This window comes from Dermacentor silvarum, chromosome 10, assembly GCF_013339745.2.
Source record: "Dermacentor silvarum isolate Dsil-2018 chromosome 10, BIME_Dsil_1.4, whole genome shotgun sequence".
NCBI lineage: Eukaryota > Metazoa > Arthropoda > Arachnida > Ixodida > Ixodidae > Dermacentor > Dermacentor silvarum.
Genome location: NC_051163.1, coordinates 101,198,401 through 101,215,249, shown reverse-complemented (window position 1 = coordinate 101,215,249; position 16,849 = coordinate 101,198,401). Strand labels below are relative to the sequence as shown.

Genomic DNA, 16,849 nt, shown 5'->3' with positions numbered 1-16,849 from the left:
TTGGCCAATGGGGGAGCGGAGGAGGCTGGGGCGACAGGAGGCGGCTAAGAGAGGGCGAGGAGGAAGCGCCCGGGTGAGCGCGGTGGCGGCAAGATCTAAGAATGGCGCTACTTTTATAAATATAGGGGCTTTACTGTTTTTAATTTGAGGGCGCCGTCTGATGACGGCTGCGGGCACTAAACACGGTCAGCCATGCATGGCGTAAAAGATTTACGACGGCGCGCGAAGCAACACGCTAATCTCGGACGTCGTGAGCCACGCCGATGCATTTGCTCTCGGTGCGATCTGCACCACGTGCGCTGGCGCTCATAACCACGCTACTATGACCCGACCTTCTTGGAATTTGTTTATAAGTGATTACTGACAAGATACTACACACAAGGAATGTTCTGGGAATATTTGAAATGATTTTACTGGTGAAACTTTCAAACCTCGAATTAACGAAATTCGCGATATAACGAAGTTTTCCGCTACAAGCACCACTTCGTTATTTCGATGTTCGACTGTAACACCTTAGTAGAAAACGCTGATACCTATATAGGTTTTCTTTCTCATCGCGAACAATAGTTGAGTGGAATCGCCTAAGAACCTTGTTTACCGCCCGTTCAGTAGTGCTTGTGTGTATATATATGGCTTTGCGATAGCCTTGCGATCAGGAGTTTATCCAGAATTTCGACTTTGGAGGGGTGTTACCAGAACACGGGGGTGTGGATATGAAGTCTTGCTTATCTATTTTTGAGCGAAAGGTGGGGAGGGGGGGGGGTAGGAGGTTCAATGGGCTAGCGCTCTTTTTACCATGTTGTTTTATTTAATTAAGGCTTAACGCTTTTTTTTTCAACAAATGTTCACGGAACAGCTAATTAACAGAAGTACAATAATTAGCTTTTTAAGCAAGCATATTAAGCCACATCTTACAAGGGAGTTCGAACAAGGCATGTAGAGCTGATGTTGTTGTACAAACAATACTGCAACGAAGGTGGAGACAAGGAGGCACGAACGAGCGCTGCATAGAAGGCCGAAATGTGTGCCTAGTTTTTTCGGGAATATAAATTCAGTACTATATTTAAACACCCATGGCATTATGTCACCTCGTTTGAAAATTGCAAGAACATAAGGGACAGCATTTAGAGTTTTCATTTGATTGCACCAAGTTTATTCTTTTTTTTTATATGCAGAAGAAAGTGCAGACGTTTGCAAAAATAAGTGCAATATCACTTTGCACGAGAAAAAAAAATGTCACAGTTTCGCCCTAAGGGCGAAGCAATGAATGCGATAGCAACAAAGCAATGTCATACGACGTAAGGTGAGCGGCTTTGGTAGCAATATGAATTGTAGTAAACATGACCTGATTAAGTAAGCAGGTGTGCTGCGGCGTAAGTAGACCGACATGAAGAGAGACTCGATGACCACGAGAAGGCGCGTGTGAAACGGTGGTGTTGATGAGAAGCGCTTCCCGTGGGCAGCGCGTGCGAAGGGACACACCTGTAGCGCTGCACTGCCGATCCGGGCAGCATTGCATGTGTAGCGTGCGTTGGAAAATGTGGCCCGACTATTACTAACTGAATGAACAAGCGTGGTGTGAGCGCGCACAAACAAACATGAATAGATCACACTGAATGACTGCAGACAACGACCGTCAAAACTCTGGCAGCAAGCGGATACGCCGCAGCGGCGAAGGTACGTGCGGTCTATCGCTTCAACGGAAACTGAGCGGCGAATACCCGGGAATAAAGGTCAGAGCCGTGTGGAGATAAGAGACGGTGCGAGCGAGCGACGAGCACGGTTGTTGGCAGAGTAGAAACGCCCCCCCCCCCCCCCCCCCCCCGCTCCCTCCGGCGCTCGCTTCCCGCTTCCTTGCTTGCGCTTGGAAGATTGAGTGCGTTCGCTCTCCGTGACAGAGTGCGTCCCCGCACGCTTCCGCTCGGGCATACGGCGCGCGGCAGAGATTTTATCTATACGGAACCTCACGGCGACGGCGACGACGACGGCAGAAATACGGTGGAAGTGTTCATATAATTGCTATCGCAATAAAAAACAAGCACAATAGGCACGGAGAAGCCATATACCGTAAATAATACAATTAAAATATAACTATACATATAAGAAAAAAAAGCCGGCAGATCCCACGCCCTGTGGAAATCGATGCTATGCGAAGCAGTGTGCGGGGAGTCAGTGGCGCACCGACCGGGGGGGGGGGGGGGGGAGGGGGGGAGGGGTTTGGGTGTTGTTCACCCCCCCTGAGGCCGAGTTAACCTCCCCCTCCTCCCACGTGACCAGCCCCACCAGACCAACGTGTACCTTCAGTGCTCTGTTCACACTGTCATTACAATTCAGGAGGTGGCTTGAGGTGGAATTTTCCCTGCTTAAGAAAAACACTCTATCACTGTCTTGTATTTATTTGTGCACTCTTAAATTACTATGAGTAAAACGCTGAAGAACTAAACATCGTCATCATCCTTGATGTGATTATTATTATAATTGTGAGGCATTTTATTTGCTGTTGGATTCCTCTGGCTAAAGCAAGGAAATTGCGTAATATACAAAGTGCTTGCTTCTCCCCCCCCACCACGAGAATTCAGCCCCCCCCCCCCCCCCCTGGCAGATATCCTGGGTGCGCTACTGGGGGGAGTCTACCAAGTTAACGAAACGACCATGAGAGCGCCAAGACGTAGGCGGCTGTTTCATGACCGACATGACACGCATGTCATGACCTATCATTGATGTTCGTCATACACTCTTGTCATACTATGTCAATTATGGTACATACCAAGTAAACGAAACGACCATGAGAGCACCAAGACGTAGGCGGATAGATAACTCTCAAAGTGGTATATAATCGCCAATAAATGATTCGCATTTCAAAAGTAAATATGCGCATCATGTCCGCTACAGTCCGGTACATACAATATCCAAAGAAACTACTAGGCCAAACGTGGCTGCCACATTCACAAAATAATACTTAAAAAAAAAAAAAGCTCGGACTACACAATTGCACCATGTCACCCCGAACGTATCTACAATACCCGACGTGGTTTCTTGGTTCACATCATATAGTTTGGCTTGGTTTGGTTTGGTACATATATGTATAGCACAACCCACTACGAGGGATTGGCCATGAATCGGGCGACAGTGAGAAGAAAAGGGAAGAATACTTTCAATAGGATTTTCTTATTTAAGAATGAGATGGCATATTATCTTAAAATTTGAAGTTAATATTTTTGTTTTCATGTAGGCTTGGTCCACGAACTGCAAATATTTATCCTTTTCTTCGCCTGTTGCGTTCGAATATTAGGGATACTCGGAGCTTCGATAGAAATTTTCATCAGCGCGTCGACATGATTCGGCGTCATGTGACATCTCTATATCTGATGTTAAGAGCCTGTTGATGGTGGAAAAGCTTCTTTCAACGGCAGCAATTCCTACGTGAAGAAGCAGTATCTTCATTGCAGCTGATGACAAAGCAGGGAACATTCTTTTTCTCTCGATCTCGCACGCAAGCATTAGCAGTGCTTGCTGAGAAGCCAGCTCTCCAGGATACCGTCTGGAAAGTCTACTCATTACCCAGTCTAGTCGTTCGGAGCTTAACGATAACGAGAGCAATGTGCCACGTTGTAAATTTTAAGACTAAGCACAGGGGTAGTGCTCGTACTGTACGTGTTGTGCATACGAGTGCGTTGACTTAAATATGCAAAAAGAGAAAGACCAAACATGAATATAGCATCTCATTCACGCGCAAGCGTTTACCGCGACCTCAAGGATTCTCCGCTCCCTGCAGGTTGCAGTGTAGCACTGTCGTCGGCGCTGAACATCAAAATTGGGCCTCAATATTAAGGCCACGTAGCGTCCACCTCCGCAAAGAGTAAATATTTCTCAAAGCGATTATCACAGTGCATGTGTTCAGCGTATTTTTTTTTTTCCAAGATGAGTGCCTGTCCGAAAGAGGGGGGAAGAAGGGGGGGGGGGGGGGGGGATCGAATAATTGGTCCGGAATAATTTTTTGCAGGGTGTACAGATTCTCTTGGGAGGTGGGGGGGGGGGGGAGGTGTTTATTTATTTATTTATTCAAAATACCCCTAAAGGCCCTCAAAGAGGGTATTACATAGGGGGACATATTGCAGTGACATGTGAATAATAACATAGTGAGTGAAAAAAAAGAAAAAGAAACGCGATCATGAACATTGTCTGATATACAGCGGGTAAGTGAATAGCAAAAAGAAATAAATACAGTGGGTACGTGGAATAGGAAAACAAGAACAAAGACAAAAGAGAATATATATGCAAAGCCACAATATATTGTAATTGGAAATTCTCAGCAATTAGAAAAAAACATAGCATATTAGTCAGCTACAAGGTGACAACAAGAATACACAAACTTACAATACAGAAAATACAGAGCACTTGCTAAAATACACAAAAACTCATAAAAAGAATACAGATGCGATATTCCAAGTGAAAAATGGCTACGAACTGGTACAGGAAAAAAAATAAATCGATTAGGTCGGGCAGTCCGTTTAGGCAATGCGCTCAGTGCGTAGCAGCTCCTGAAATTTTGCTATGTTAGTCTCAGTAGCTACATGCGATGGTAGGTGGTTCCACTCAATGATAGTGCGTGGTATGAACGAATTAGCAAAGCGATGAGTGTGACATGTGGGTCGTTTTGCTTTATACTGATGATCGCGGCGAGGGAAAGTGACTGCAGGCGCTTGAAATAAATCGCCAGAAAGGATTGGATGATGATAAAGTTTATGAAAAAGCGAAAGGCGGGCTGCTTGGCGACGATGCGATAAGCTTTCCAATTCGGCGCGATCTCTTAGTGCAGTGATGCTCGAATGACGTGAATAATCTGAGAAAATGAAGCGCACAGCACGGTTTTGCAGGGATTCGATATTCTGAATAAGATAGGCTTGAAGTGGTTCCCAAATAGCTGAAGCGTATTCAATTTTCGGACGAACCAGTGTTACATAAGCGAGCTTTCTTATATGTGGAGGGGCATTTTTTAGAGAATGTTTGATAAAACCGAGTGAACGATTAGCTGCAGCAAGAATGACGTCAGTATGATAATGCCACGCAAGATCTGATTGAAAGTGGATACCCAGGTATTTATAAGTAGTAGCAAGTTCTATTTCGACATTATTTAAAGCGTACGATGTTGGTATACGGGCACTACGTTGAGTAAATGACATTAATTTAGTTTTGGATTCATTCAGTGACATTAACCATGTAGAACACCAAGTATTAATACTGTCAAGGTCGGATTGAAGGAGTTCACGATCGGTATTACTGGATATATTACGGTATAGCACGCAATCATCGGCGAATAGTCTAATACGGGAGGACACATTATTAGGCAAGTCATTAATATAAATTAGAAAAAGTAATGGGCCTAAAACACTACCCTGAGGGACACCTGAGGTTACGTTCACATAAGTAGAATGAGAGTTATTAACGACTGTGTACTGTTCTGTGTGTACTGTGTTAGGGGGGTGTGTACAAATACCTGCTTGCGATAGACCTTGCGATAGCCAATCGACAGCCAATCAATAGCTAATCAATAATCGATCAATAAATTTCGTGAAAAAATTAAATTATGGGGTTTTACGTGCCAAAACCACGATCTGATTATGAGGCATGCCGTAGTGGGGGACTCCGGAAATTTGGACCACCTGGCGTTCTTTAACGTGCACCTAAATCTAAGTACACGGGTGTATTCGCATTTCGCCCCCATCGAAATGCGGCCGCCGTGGCCGGGATTCGATCCCGCGACCTCGTGCTCAGCAGCCCAACACCATAGCCACTGAGCAACCACGGCGGGTAAATTTCGGGAAATGCTGGGGATGACTTGCTAGTGTTTAGCCTAGCCCAAATATGTGGCCGATACCTTGCGATAGGCAATCGATAGCCAATCTATAGCTAATCAATAATCGATCAATATTCAATAAATTCCGGGAAATTCTGGGGATGACTTGGTAGGGCTTAGCCTAGCCCAATAGCCAGGACTAGCTAGGTGTCTATCAGCTCCGCTGTCTCTTAAGCATTGCGCCTCCAGCGCAAGTTACGCTAATTTTCTGTTCAAACAAATTCTGTTCAAACTCACTTACATCACAGCGCAGCTTTCTTTGCCTACCTGTCCGTGATTTACCATGCAGTCGCCTCATTGAAAAATAACATCTGGCAATACTCTAGCCACCATACCATTGCTATTGAGGGTATCAGCACTTTCGCAACGTTTCGTGTGAAGGCTTTTTCAGATACTGCAACTGCAACGAAATAAACATTGGTGCTGTCGCATCATTTTATGCGTGTTGGAAGCGTTCTTATGGCCTTTTACTTTTTTTTCTTTTTGCTGTCACTTACTTCAAGTCTGTGAGGCTAGAGTTCGATTATAAAGCGCAACAGTCGTTAATGCTTCAATATACCGATCGCCCTCATCGTTGTGCTCCGACTTTTGCTCACAACTAGATACAATTCAAAACTCGAGAATCAATTACAACAGAAATGTCATTACATGCAGTGACATTAGCACATACATTATTGACTTAGCCATTTCTATTTGATTATGTGCAAGTACAACTAGATACAATTCAAAACTCGAGAATCCATGACAACAGAAATGTCATTACATGCCGTGACATTAGCACATACATTATTGACTTAGCCATTTCTATTTGATTATGTGCAAGTACGAGGGGAAGTCAAAAAGTAAAGGGACTGTTCCAATTTCTCGCACTAGGGTTTGGTAACACTGCTAGCATCTGCAGCGCTGAACTAGTGTCGTATGCAACAATTCTATGGAACGTGTCACTCTTAGTCCCACGTTGGTCGTTAGAGTGTAGCAGACCGTTAAACATGGCAGCTCTAAGGTCAATCTGCACAAGGAGAAAATGAGGGCAGTGATTCGCTTTGTTTGCGGAAGGTGTTAAACCTGCGGAAATTATTCGTCGAATGCAAGCGCAGTATGGTGACAGTTGTTTATCGCGAAGCAAGATCTACGAATGGACAGAGCGTTTCAAACAGGGAAGAACTTCTCTATGTGACGAGGAAAGATCGGGCAAGCCATCGACGTCAACGACTGAGGACAATTTGAAAATCGTTGAGGGTATGCATGGTGATGGAAAACAGACGAATCACGGTGGACGAAATCGCCAACACTTTACATATCAGTCATGGTTCAGCATATTCCATCATACACGACAGGCTGAATTTTCGGAAAGTGTGTGCAAGGTGGGTCTCGAAACAATTATCAGCACAGCATAAGGCACAAAGGTTGGACATCTCTCGTAAACATTTGGCCCGTTATCCTCGCGAGGGAGATGGATTTTTACAGCGAATTGTTACTGTAGATTAAACTTGGGCACATCATCACGAACCGGAAAGTAAGGTGACGAGCATAGTTTGGAAACGCTCATCATCACCAGAAGTTAAGAAATTTAGTCGTCACCCATCAGCTGGTAAGATTATGCTAACACTATTTGGGACATATGGAAGGTGGGTAGCCGCTTATTTCACCCCAGGAGGCGAAACTGAACAGTGAGAACTATTGTGATGTGTTGTGAACTAAACTGAAACCTGCAATCCGATCCAAACGTCGTGGAAAACTGCGAAAATTAGGTGTCATTCTGCAGCAAAATAATGCACGGCCACATTCTGTCAAACGCGGACGGCCGAAACAATAAAGGAGCTGGGATTCGAATTGTTGGAACACCCGCCATGCAGTCCAGACCTGGCTCCAAGCGATTTTCATATGTTTGGACCATTGAAGGAAGCGCTCAGGGGAACATTTGCAACCGATGCAGAAGTCATTGATGCGGTACGAAATTGGTTACAGGTGCAACCAAAAAACTGTTTTTTTTTTTCAGATGGAATCAAAAAATTTATGAAACGTTGGGCAAAGTGCGTTGAAGTGCAGGAAGGTTGTGTAGGAAAATATTGCATGTTTCAGTTTGCTATCATTAGAATAAACGTATTTTTTCTCAAAAGTCCCCCCCCCCCCCTCATATTTCAACATTCATGTATTTCGACATCACAGTGGCTGCGGAGCAACTGACCAAGGCGGCGGTCACACCTCCGACGCGGTAGAGGGTGCTAAGAATCTCTGGACACGGACAGGCCGCCACTGAAAACTGAACCTGGCAACGTTTAACTCGAGAACCCTCTCGAGTGAGGCTAGCTTAGCAGGGCTCTTTCAGCAATTCTCAGACATTGCCTGGGATATTACTGGCCTTAGTGAGGCTACAAGAACTGGTGAGACTTATACAGTGCTGACCAACGGTCACGTCCTCTGCTACAGAGGTAGGGGAAATGGCAGAGACCACAGGTTTGGGAGGTCTAGGATGGCTCTCAATTTGCAGATAGAAAGAGGCCCACCCAGAGATAGTAAGGGTAAAACAGACGAATTCAGGCTGGTGCTCGAAAACAACTATGCAATTTTAGAACAGGAAGATGAACATAACATAGAGGTAATGAATAAAACCATAACTAGGCTGATTTCAGAAGCAGCAGTTTAATATGGAGGTACGGCACCGAGTCAACCAGTAGGCAAGCTCCGCCAAGTACGACATGATCTAATAAAGAAACGACGAAGCATGAAAACATTTAACTCACGATATCAGACATAATTAATTAAACTATCAAAGCTGATAAACAAGAGAGTTATCGATATTCGAAATTATAACGTCGGAAAATTGAGGACGCAGTAAAATATCACCGCAGTAGCAATTAAGTGAGGAGAAAACTTAGCATATGTCAGGGCAAAATGTATGCAGTGAAAGATAAGCAGGGTAATGTCATCAGCAATTTCGATGATATAGTAAAAGCGCCACAAAAAATCTACACTGACTCTACCGTACCCAGAGTAGCCACGCAACCTTCATTGGAAGTAGTGATGAAAGGGACACAGAAGCTTCTTTTAAAACTAGCGATGAAGTTACAAGGACCTTAAAAGACATGCCCCGGGGAAACGCGGCAGGAGAACATGGAATAACTGTTGATTTAATCAGAGACGGAGGAAATAGTATGCTTGAAAAGCTTGTGACCTTTTATACGTAATGCCTCGCGACTTCAAGTGTACCAGAGAGCTGGAAGAATAAATGCTAAAAATATAGTAATCCATACGAAGGGAGACACTAAAGAATTGAAGAACGCAAGCTAAACATTGATTTAGATAATATAAGCCATTTGTGCACTAACAATATGCTTCACAATACCCATCTAAAACCACTGGTTCGTTTTATTTATTTCCTCCGTATTGAAGCTGAATTGGATATCGTTAACAGATGGCAAGCACGTAATATGGACAACAGACAGCGTTAAGTTGTTTTCTTGGTGTGATTTCAGATCACAACTTGAAATTTGACACTAACGTTCAATCTTTGTTAGAGAATGCTTCCTTCGCTATTCACGCCATTATCAAAATTCTCAGTCACTTGCAGCCACACATCTTATCGCTATATTATGCCTACGTCCATAGCCATCTCTCTTATTGTGTGCCATCATGGAGAAACACTCTACTCACACGAAAAGTATTCAGCGTCTTTAAAATAAAGCATTAAGGCTTATCGCATTCAGTGCCATGTAAAATTATTCCGTGTCGCTTTATTATTGACGTTATTCCGCTTCGATTGATTCAAAAAAAATTATGGGGTTTTACGTGCCAGAACCACGATCTGATTATGAGGCACGCCGTAGTGGGGGACTCCGGAAATTTGGACCACCTGGGGTTCTTTAACGTGCACCTAAATCTAAGTACACGGGTGTATTCAAGCAAAATTATGACTTTTCATCTTGAACCTGATCCATTATCAAGTTCATATATTCAGGTACTCGGGTGATGCTATCGCAAGTTCTAATATAGCTAGATTACGTAAACGAGGTCATCTGATTCTCCCCAACGCTACAGCTAGCTATGGCAATCTTACACTGTAACACTCTAAAAACAGTTGCACCCTTTGGGGCGTATTTTTGCCACAGAACAATAATCGTCACCTGACTTGCGTGGCTTTCCTTTCTTTAACGCTGTGCGCCCGGCACTTCTCGGTCACGAACGACAAGAGCGTTATCAGCGTGACACAGCGTTCTCGACAGGAAAGTAGCAAGTGCACAGTTTTCAAGATAGGAAACGCAAGCAAGACAGATGACGATTATTGTTGTGTGGCAAAAATGCACCCCAAAAGGGTGCAACTGTTTTTAGAGTGTACGGCGTTGTTAACTGGGATTTCAATATTAAACTCTATACCATTAGACGTGAAATAATCACCAGCTGACTAATTCCTACATACGCTCAAAAAACTGTTTATTTTCTAAGCTCACGTGACCACTAATGCTTCTTCCTGAATATGTTGTTTCTGACTCTTCTCGCGATGTTGGTTCTTACGTGCATATATATGTTCTTCAACATTCTTACACGTTTTATAGCTACAGTAACAATTTATGAATCCTAGCTCGTGCTTTATTCATACGTTTTTACGATACCTTCTGTGTGTGTGTGTGTGTGTGTAAGTTTTTTCCCTATATTTTGTAGTTATGTTACACTGTACGTATAGCATACTAAACTTAGTTTTCCCACCATTTGCTGTACTTTATGTATACTTTATTATAGCTTACACTGAGTGATGAGATCCTCCCGATAGCTCTTCCATTTGGAACCTACCACCGACTGTAGTCATACTGATGTATTTGAATGGACTTGAATGCCACTGACAGGCCTACGCTTCACGAGCAGTTCGTGCGAAAGAAATTTCTTGCAAATATGATCCCTGTTCCTTTCTAGATTGTGCTTTTTCACGGCTTTCAAGGTCACTTGCAAGGTCCTGGACGAGAAAAGTTTGCGCCGAGCGTCTAAAATGCTCCTACACACGCCTATGTGTATACCAGTTACATTTTGTCGTCGACACATATGCGACCATGCCGTGACTCACCGGCTGTACTCGGCGCTCCCTCGTTCGGTGTCGGCCTTGCTGTCGTTTTCGGATCGCTCCTTGGAGCGCTTGTCCTTAGCGCGCCCTTTCCAACCGGCGCTACCGGGAATGCGCCGTTTATAACTGACACTTCTTGAGCTATGCCGACTGGACAGTGAGGCCGGGCTTTTGTCGCCGGCTTGCTTCTCTGGGGGATCCATGTCGAGGAGCGGATGTCCAAGCAGCTGCTGCCAGGCTGCCGTTCCTTCTTCTGGTATTCGATGAGAGTGATGATGATGATTGGGATCTCAAAAAACGGCGCAAACCCACTATTGAGGATAGGCAAAAAAAAAAAAAATCTTGAGCCATTCCACTCTGCGAAGGCGGATGACCAGCGAAGCTGTTTAGCACACGACACGGACATGGCACAGAATTGTGAGCAAAGGTACGAGCACATTTGTTGTCTTGATCGGTGGACAATTCGTGTTTGTGGCCCGCCGCCGCCGATTGCACTTTCGCATCTGTTCTCGCCGTCACTCTTCATAGGCGCGTTGCTCCTCGGGAGTCCGGACTATACGCGGCCTCCCCACTACGACTACAGAAGAGAAAGGAAATTCAAAATTGAGAACGACAACTTGTCTTTCTGGTTTATTTATATACCGCCACCACGGGACAGCGGAAGGAAAGGAAACTAGATACGCAAGCGCTTGGAAACAGAGGAGAGTTTTAGATTAGGGGGACGCAAGCGTTGGGGCCCCCTAGCTCTTGAGACCGTCGTACTGCGCATGGGCAGACCCCTCTGCACATGCGCAATACCACGGCTCCAGGAGCTAGGGGGCCCCAACGCTTGCGTCCCCCTAGTCTAAAACTCTCTAGAGAGAGGGTGGTGCGAACGTAGACATGACCGACGCGGGTCGCACAGTGGCCCGCGTATTCACTGCATGCTTAGTAGAAGTATTCAAGCTCTTAGACTGGGAAGGCTTAGGAGAGAGGATCAACGACGAATATCTCATCAACCTTCGGTTTGCAGATGACTTTGTCCTATTCAGCAACAATAGGGATGAATTACAGCAAATGATTCAGGACCTTAACCGAGAAAGTGTACGGGTGGGGTTGAAGATTAATATGCAGAAGACAAAGATAATGTTCAATTGCGTGGCAAGGGAACAAGAATTCAGGATTGCCAGTCAGCCTCTAGAGTCTGTAAAGGAGTACTTTTATCTAGGTCAATTATTCACAGGGGACCTGTCACCCTGATCATGAGAAAGAAATTTACAGAAGAATAAAATTGGGTTGGAGTGCATACGGCAGGCATTCGCAAATCCTGACTGAGAGCTTACCACTGTTGTTGAAAAGAAAAGTGTACAATCATTGCATTCTACCGGTGCTAACGTATGGGGCAGAAACTTGGAGGGTAACAAAGAAGCTCAAGAACAAGGTAAGAACCGCACAAAGAGCGATGGAACGAAAAATGTTAGGCCTAAAGTTAAGAGACATGAATAGAACGATGCGGATCCGAGAGCAAACGGAAATAACCGATATTCTAATTGACATTAAGAGAAAAAAATGTAGCTGGGTACGCCATGCAATGCGTAGGATGGATAACTGGTGTACCATTAAGCCCAGACCACACGTACGCTTGCGGACGCGCGCAAGCTCGCGTCTACGCGCCTTGCGGTTGCCACGCCTAGCTAGGTATGGCGGTTTGCATCCACAAATACGCGCGACGGCGAGCGCTGACTGGCCTCACTCGTTGACGCCTTGGCAGATGCCACTTCGTACTTCGTTGTTGACAGTGTTTCAAAATGCTTCGAAATTTATAAACGTAATTGGTATATCTTTAGAACTGTTAGATCAGCACAAAAACCGAAGAAGCACTTTCTTGCATGTTATAAATCTGCTTAACTGAGAGTTGAATGTACCGCACCGTAGCTGCGTAGCCAGGCGAGCCGGCGCGAGGCAGCTCAAGCGCGCAATATCAGAGAGGAGCTGATCACCGAGGTCGCGCCGCGTTTCGACGCGTACGAGCCGTGCCGCACCGTCTCCGCATGCGTGGGTGCGCAGACGCGAGCTTGCGCGCGTCCGCAAGCGTACGTGTGGTCCGGGCTTTAGAGTTACAGATTGGATCAGTCGAGGACGGCAGAAAATTAAGTGGGGTGATGAAGTTAGGAAATTTGCAGGCGCAAGTTGGAATCAGCTAGCGCAAGAATTGGAGATCGCAGGGAGATGTCTTCGTCCTGCAGTGGACACACACACACACACACACACACACACACACACACACACACACACACACATATATATATATATATATATATATATATATATATATATATAGGCTGATGATGATGATGATGATGAATACACAGCATCCAGGGGACCAGGATAACGACCGGCATTTGCACGATCGTGTCCTCAGTTATGAAATATGGCGCAATTTCTGTCGCAAAGTTTCTCCTTTCCATATTCCCGCTAGCAGGGGTGAATAACCTGTGAATGACGTAAATGTTGAGTACTCGACGTTACGGAGGTCACGTGACCCATTAAACCGTTGACGACAGCAAACTCATGCGTCGTTTCAGCCGCGTTCGTCGACGCCAGTATGGACAGGTGGAAGACGCGCACTTGCGTCTTCCGGCCGTGTATTCTGTGAATGCATGTGCAGCCGCTCTGAAAATACGCCGCCACCAGCGTCTTTAACGTCGCACTATTTGGCTCTCAACAATCATGTTTTCATGATGGCGATCGTGACGAGTCCGGAGAGGGGAGCCACGTTTCATTTCTACACTCTAAATTGAAACAAATTACCTTTTAGACATCTTATTCGGTCATTCCAGCGACTATAGGCGGCGCAACGATTGGTCAAAATGGCTGCCGAGACGGTGATATGGTGACCTCGCAAGCGTGTGCATCTCGAGCACACGCTGCATCATTGGCTGCAAATGCGATTACTATTCGCTTTTATCATCTTCGGCGCGTCCATGACTATCGCGAGACCGAACCGCCGAACTGCGTCGCAGATTTCTATCACCGGCTGACTGCTTCGGAGGAGAGCCGCGTGGCGCCGCCTGCGTCGCTGGAATGACCGACCAGGGTGCTTCGATGAAAAGTATTTAACTTATACTTTGTGAAAGCGTTCCTCAAAGAATGCGTGCTATATTCAATTCAGCCTCTAAATTCGGTGTCTATACACTCAGTAGAAACCCCTTAAAATGCTGAAGCCATTGACAGCTCAAAACGACAAGAACTATACACAGAAAAGATACACGGACAATTGCGCTGACTATCCGTGAATCTTTTCTCTGTGCCCAATGTACGTGCCCAACGTACCGTCCTTTTGAACCTTAAAATGCGCCGATCTGAGTGGCCGTGCCTCTCGGCGTCTATTGCGTCAACATGGAGCGCAGCTTTTCCCAAATCAAAACAGCAAACAGAAAGGAGCACTGCCAGCTCTGTGAGGAGAATCACTGCATCTATATGGCGCGTGTATATTAACAAATTTCTAGAGTAGTTCATTCACCGTGGTGCTTTGATGACAATTGAGCTTTCAGGTTTTACTGTTTCCTTTTCAATATAAATACGTGTGAGCAGTTTTTCAAAAGACCGAAAATGTCGAAAAGGCGGTACTATAAAAAAGTAGGTGCCAATGAAGGCCGAACTTTTCGAGGGAATAAATGCCGACAAATATCTGCGGGATCTTAAAAAAAGGAAATCGATGCCGAAAAATCCAATCTCTAGCTATAACAGTTGGCGCACGGCGATAAGCGTGTCCCACGACGCGCATACATCCCCTGAAATATCTGGGTATGCTTGTTTTCTTTAAAAAAAATCACATGCAAGAACTTTATTACCACATTGCTCCCAGTATCATGATGATGATACCTTATAATGACATCCCCTTCGATATGGGGTGGGGACCAATACTCAACTTGCCTCCCAGCTTAATTGAGCTAAATTAAATACATCGGAGTCTAACTTTTCGCCGATCTCTTCTTCATTATATGTTTCTGAAAACCTCTATATGTACCTTGTATGTTGCAATCACCTAGGCCCGCCATGACTCCGGCCCTGTCAATCTCTTCCCTGCTTTTTTAACAGCGGAGCTGCTTAAGCCGGCCGTAAGCCCGCAACGCGTCGGAAAAAACCTCGCTGAGCGATGAGTCACCTTGGTTGCCTAGCAACCAACTCGCGAAGCGGCGTGCGTACAGTGTACTAGAAGATTCTAGTACACTGTAGGCGTGCGCTTCGCCTCCTCTGCGCGCCGTGCACATGTTGCCTTGACAAAACGCCACCTAGAAGCTAGTCTCGGTGGCGTGGCTTGACATGGAAGGTTAAGGAGAGGGAAGGAGAGCATGCGCGCGGCGCGCGCTATGCTCGGTAGAGAGCAAGAGAAAATGAGAGCGAAAGAGAGAGAAAGAAATTGTAGCAGCACCAACGAGGCAACGCGCAGAGCTGCTGCCGACGCCGTCCGCGTTTCCCCGCGTTTGCGCCGAACGCGCGCGGTGTAGAGCACTGCATGGGCCCGGGCCGGCCCGAAAGCCCGGGCCCGGCCCGGCCCGCGGGCCGGGCCGGGCCGTCCGAATCGTTTTGTCGGCGGGCTCGGGCCGGGCCCGGGCTTATAGCCGCGGGCCCGGGCCGGGCTCGGGCTTGAGGCCACGGGCCCGGGCCGGGCTCGGACTTGAAGCCACGGGCCCGGGCCAGACTCGCGCCCGCTCATTGAAGGGCCTAAGTAGGCCTTCGAGCAAACGCGACCGTTGTGCATTGCATAGTTTAATGCATTCAGTGCCAAGCTGAAGTGACACGTGCAAGATGACTGTCATCATCATCATCAGCCTATATTTATGTCCACTGCAGGACGAAGGCCTCTCCCTGCGATCTCCAATTAACCCTGTCTTGCGCTAGCTGATTCCAATTTGCGCCTGCGAATTTCCTAACTTCATCACCCCACCTAGTTTTCTGTCGTCCTGGACTGCGCTTCCCTTCTCTTGGTATCCGGCCATTTTGTAGCTCTAATGGTCCATCGGTTATCCATCCTACGCATTACATGGCCTGCCCAGCTCCATTTTTTCCGCTCAATGTCAATTAGAATATCGGTTATCCCCGTTTGTTCTCAGATCCACACCGCTCTCTTGACTGTATATCTTATCAGATGACTATATCTTAACAAAGAAAATAGTAAAACAGATGAAGTTCTCATTTTTAGTAGCGGAGCTGTTTCAGCCGGGCCTAATGTGTCTGCTCAATCCAAAAATGTGGGCCGATCCTGGCAGCAGTGCAGAAAGGGTCCAAGCGCAATGGCACATACACCTGTGAACTAGCGAAGCTGAGCCTGGATAAGTCTAGCTAAGAATAGTGGGGACTAATTGCCTATCGATAGGCAATTGATAGCCAATCAATAGCTAGTCGATAATCTATCAATAATCAATAAATTCCCGAAAATGCTGGGGATGACTTGGTAGTGCTTAGCCTAGCCCAAATACGTGGCCAATACCTTACGATAGCCAATCGGTAGCCAATCAATAGCTAATCGATAATGGATCAATAATCAATAAATTCCGCTAACTTGGTTGTGCTTAGCCTATCCCAAATACGTGGCCAATATCTTGCAATAGACAATCAATAGCCAATCAATAGCTAATCGATAATCAATCAATAATAAATTCCGCGAAATGTTGGGGATGACTTGGTAGTGCTTAGTCTAGTCCAAAAGCCAGGACTAGCTAGGTGCCCATCATCTCCGCTGTCTCTTTAGCATTGCGCAGCCAGTGCAAGCTACGCTAATTTGTTTTTTCCTTTTCCGCAAAAACGAACATTGTTTCCGCGTAAGGAAAAATAAATTATACAAAGAACCACTCCTGAAACCATTTCCATGTTACCGCTTTTGCGATCGCACTATTACCAGTGTCGATAATATGGCATTATTTTAGCGCTAAGGCCAGTTACTTTTTGCCTCAATG

The 16,849-nt window shown here is 45.8% G+C and overlaps 1 protein-coding gene across 1 annotated transcript in view; it reads right to left on the bottom strand.

Moving 5' to 3' along the window:
- The window catches only part of LOC119431719 (acetylcholinesterase), a 52,809-nt gene extending 41,696 nt beyond the window's left edge, over nt 1–11,113 (bottom strand). The window contains exon 1 of the mRNA XM_037699192.1: nt 10,914–11,113. Within this exon, the coding sequence (XP_037555120.1) occupies nt 10,914–11,113 (200 nt within the window). The remainder of the gene's footprint in view (nt 1–10,913) is intronic.
- Nucleotides 11,114–16,849: the final 5,736 nt, after the last annotated feature.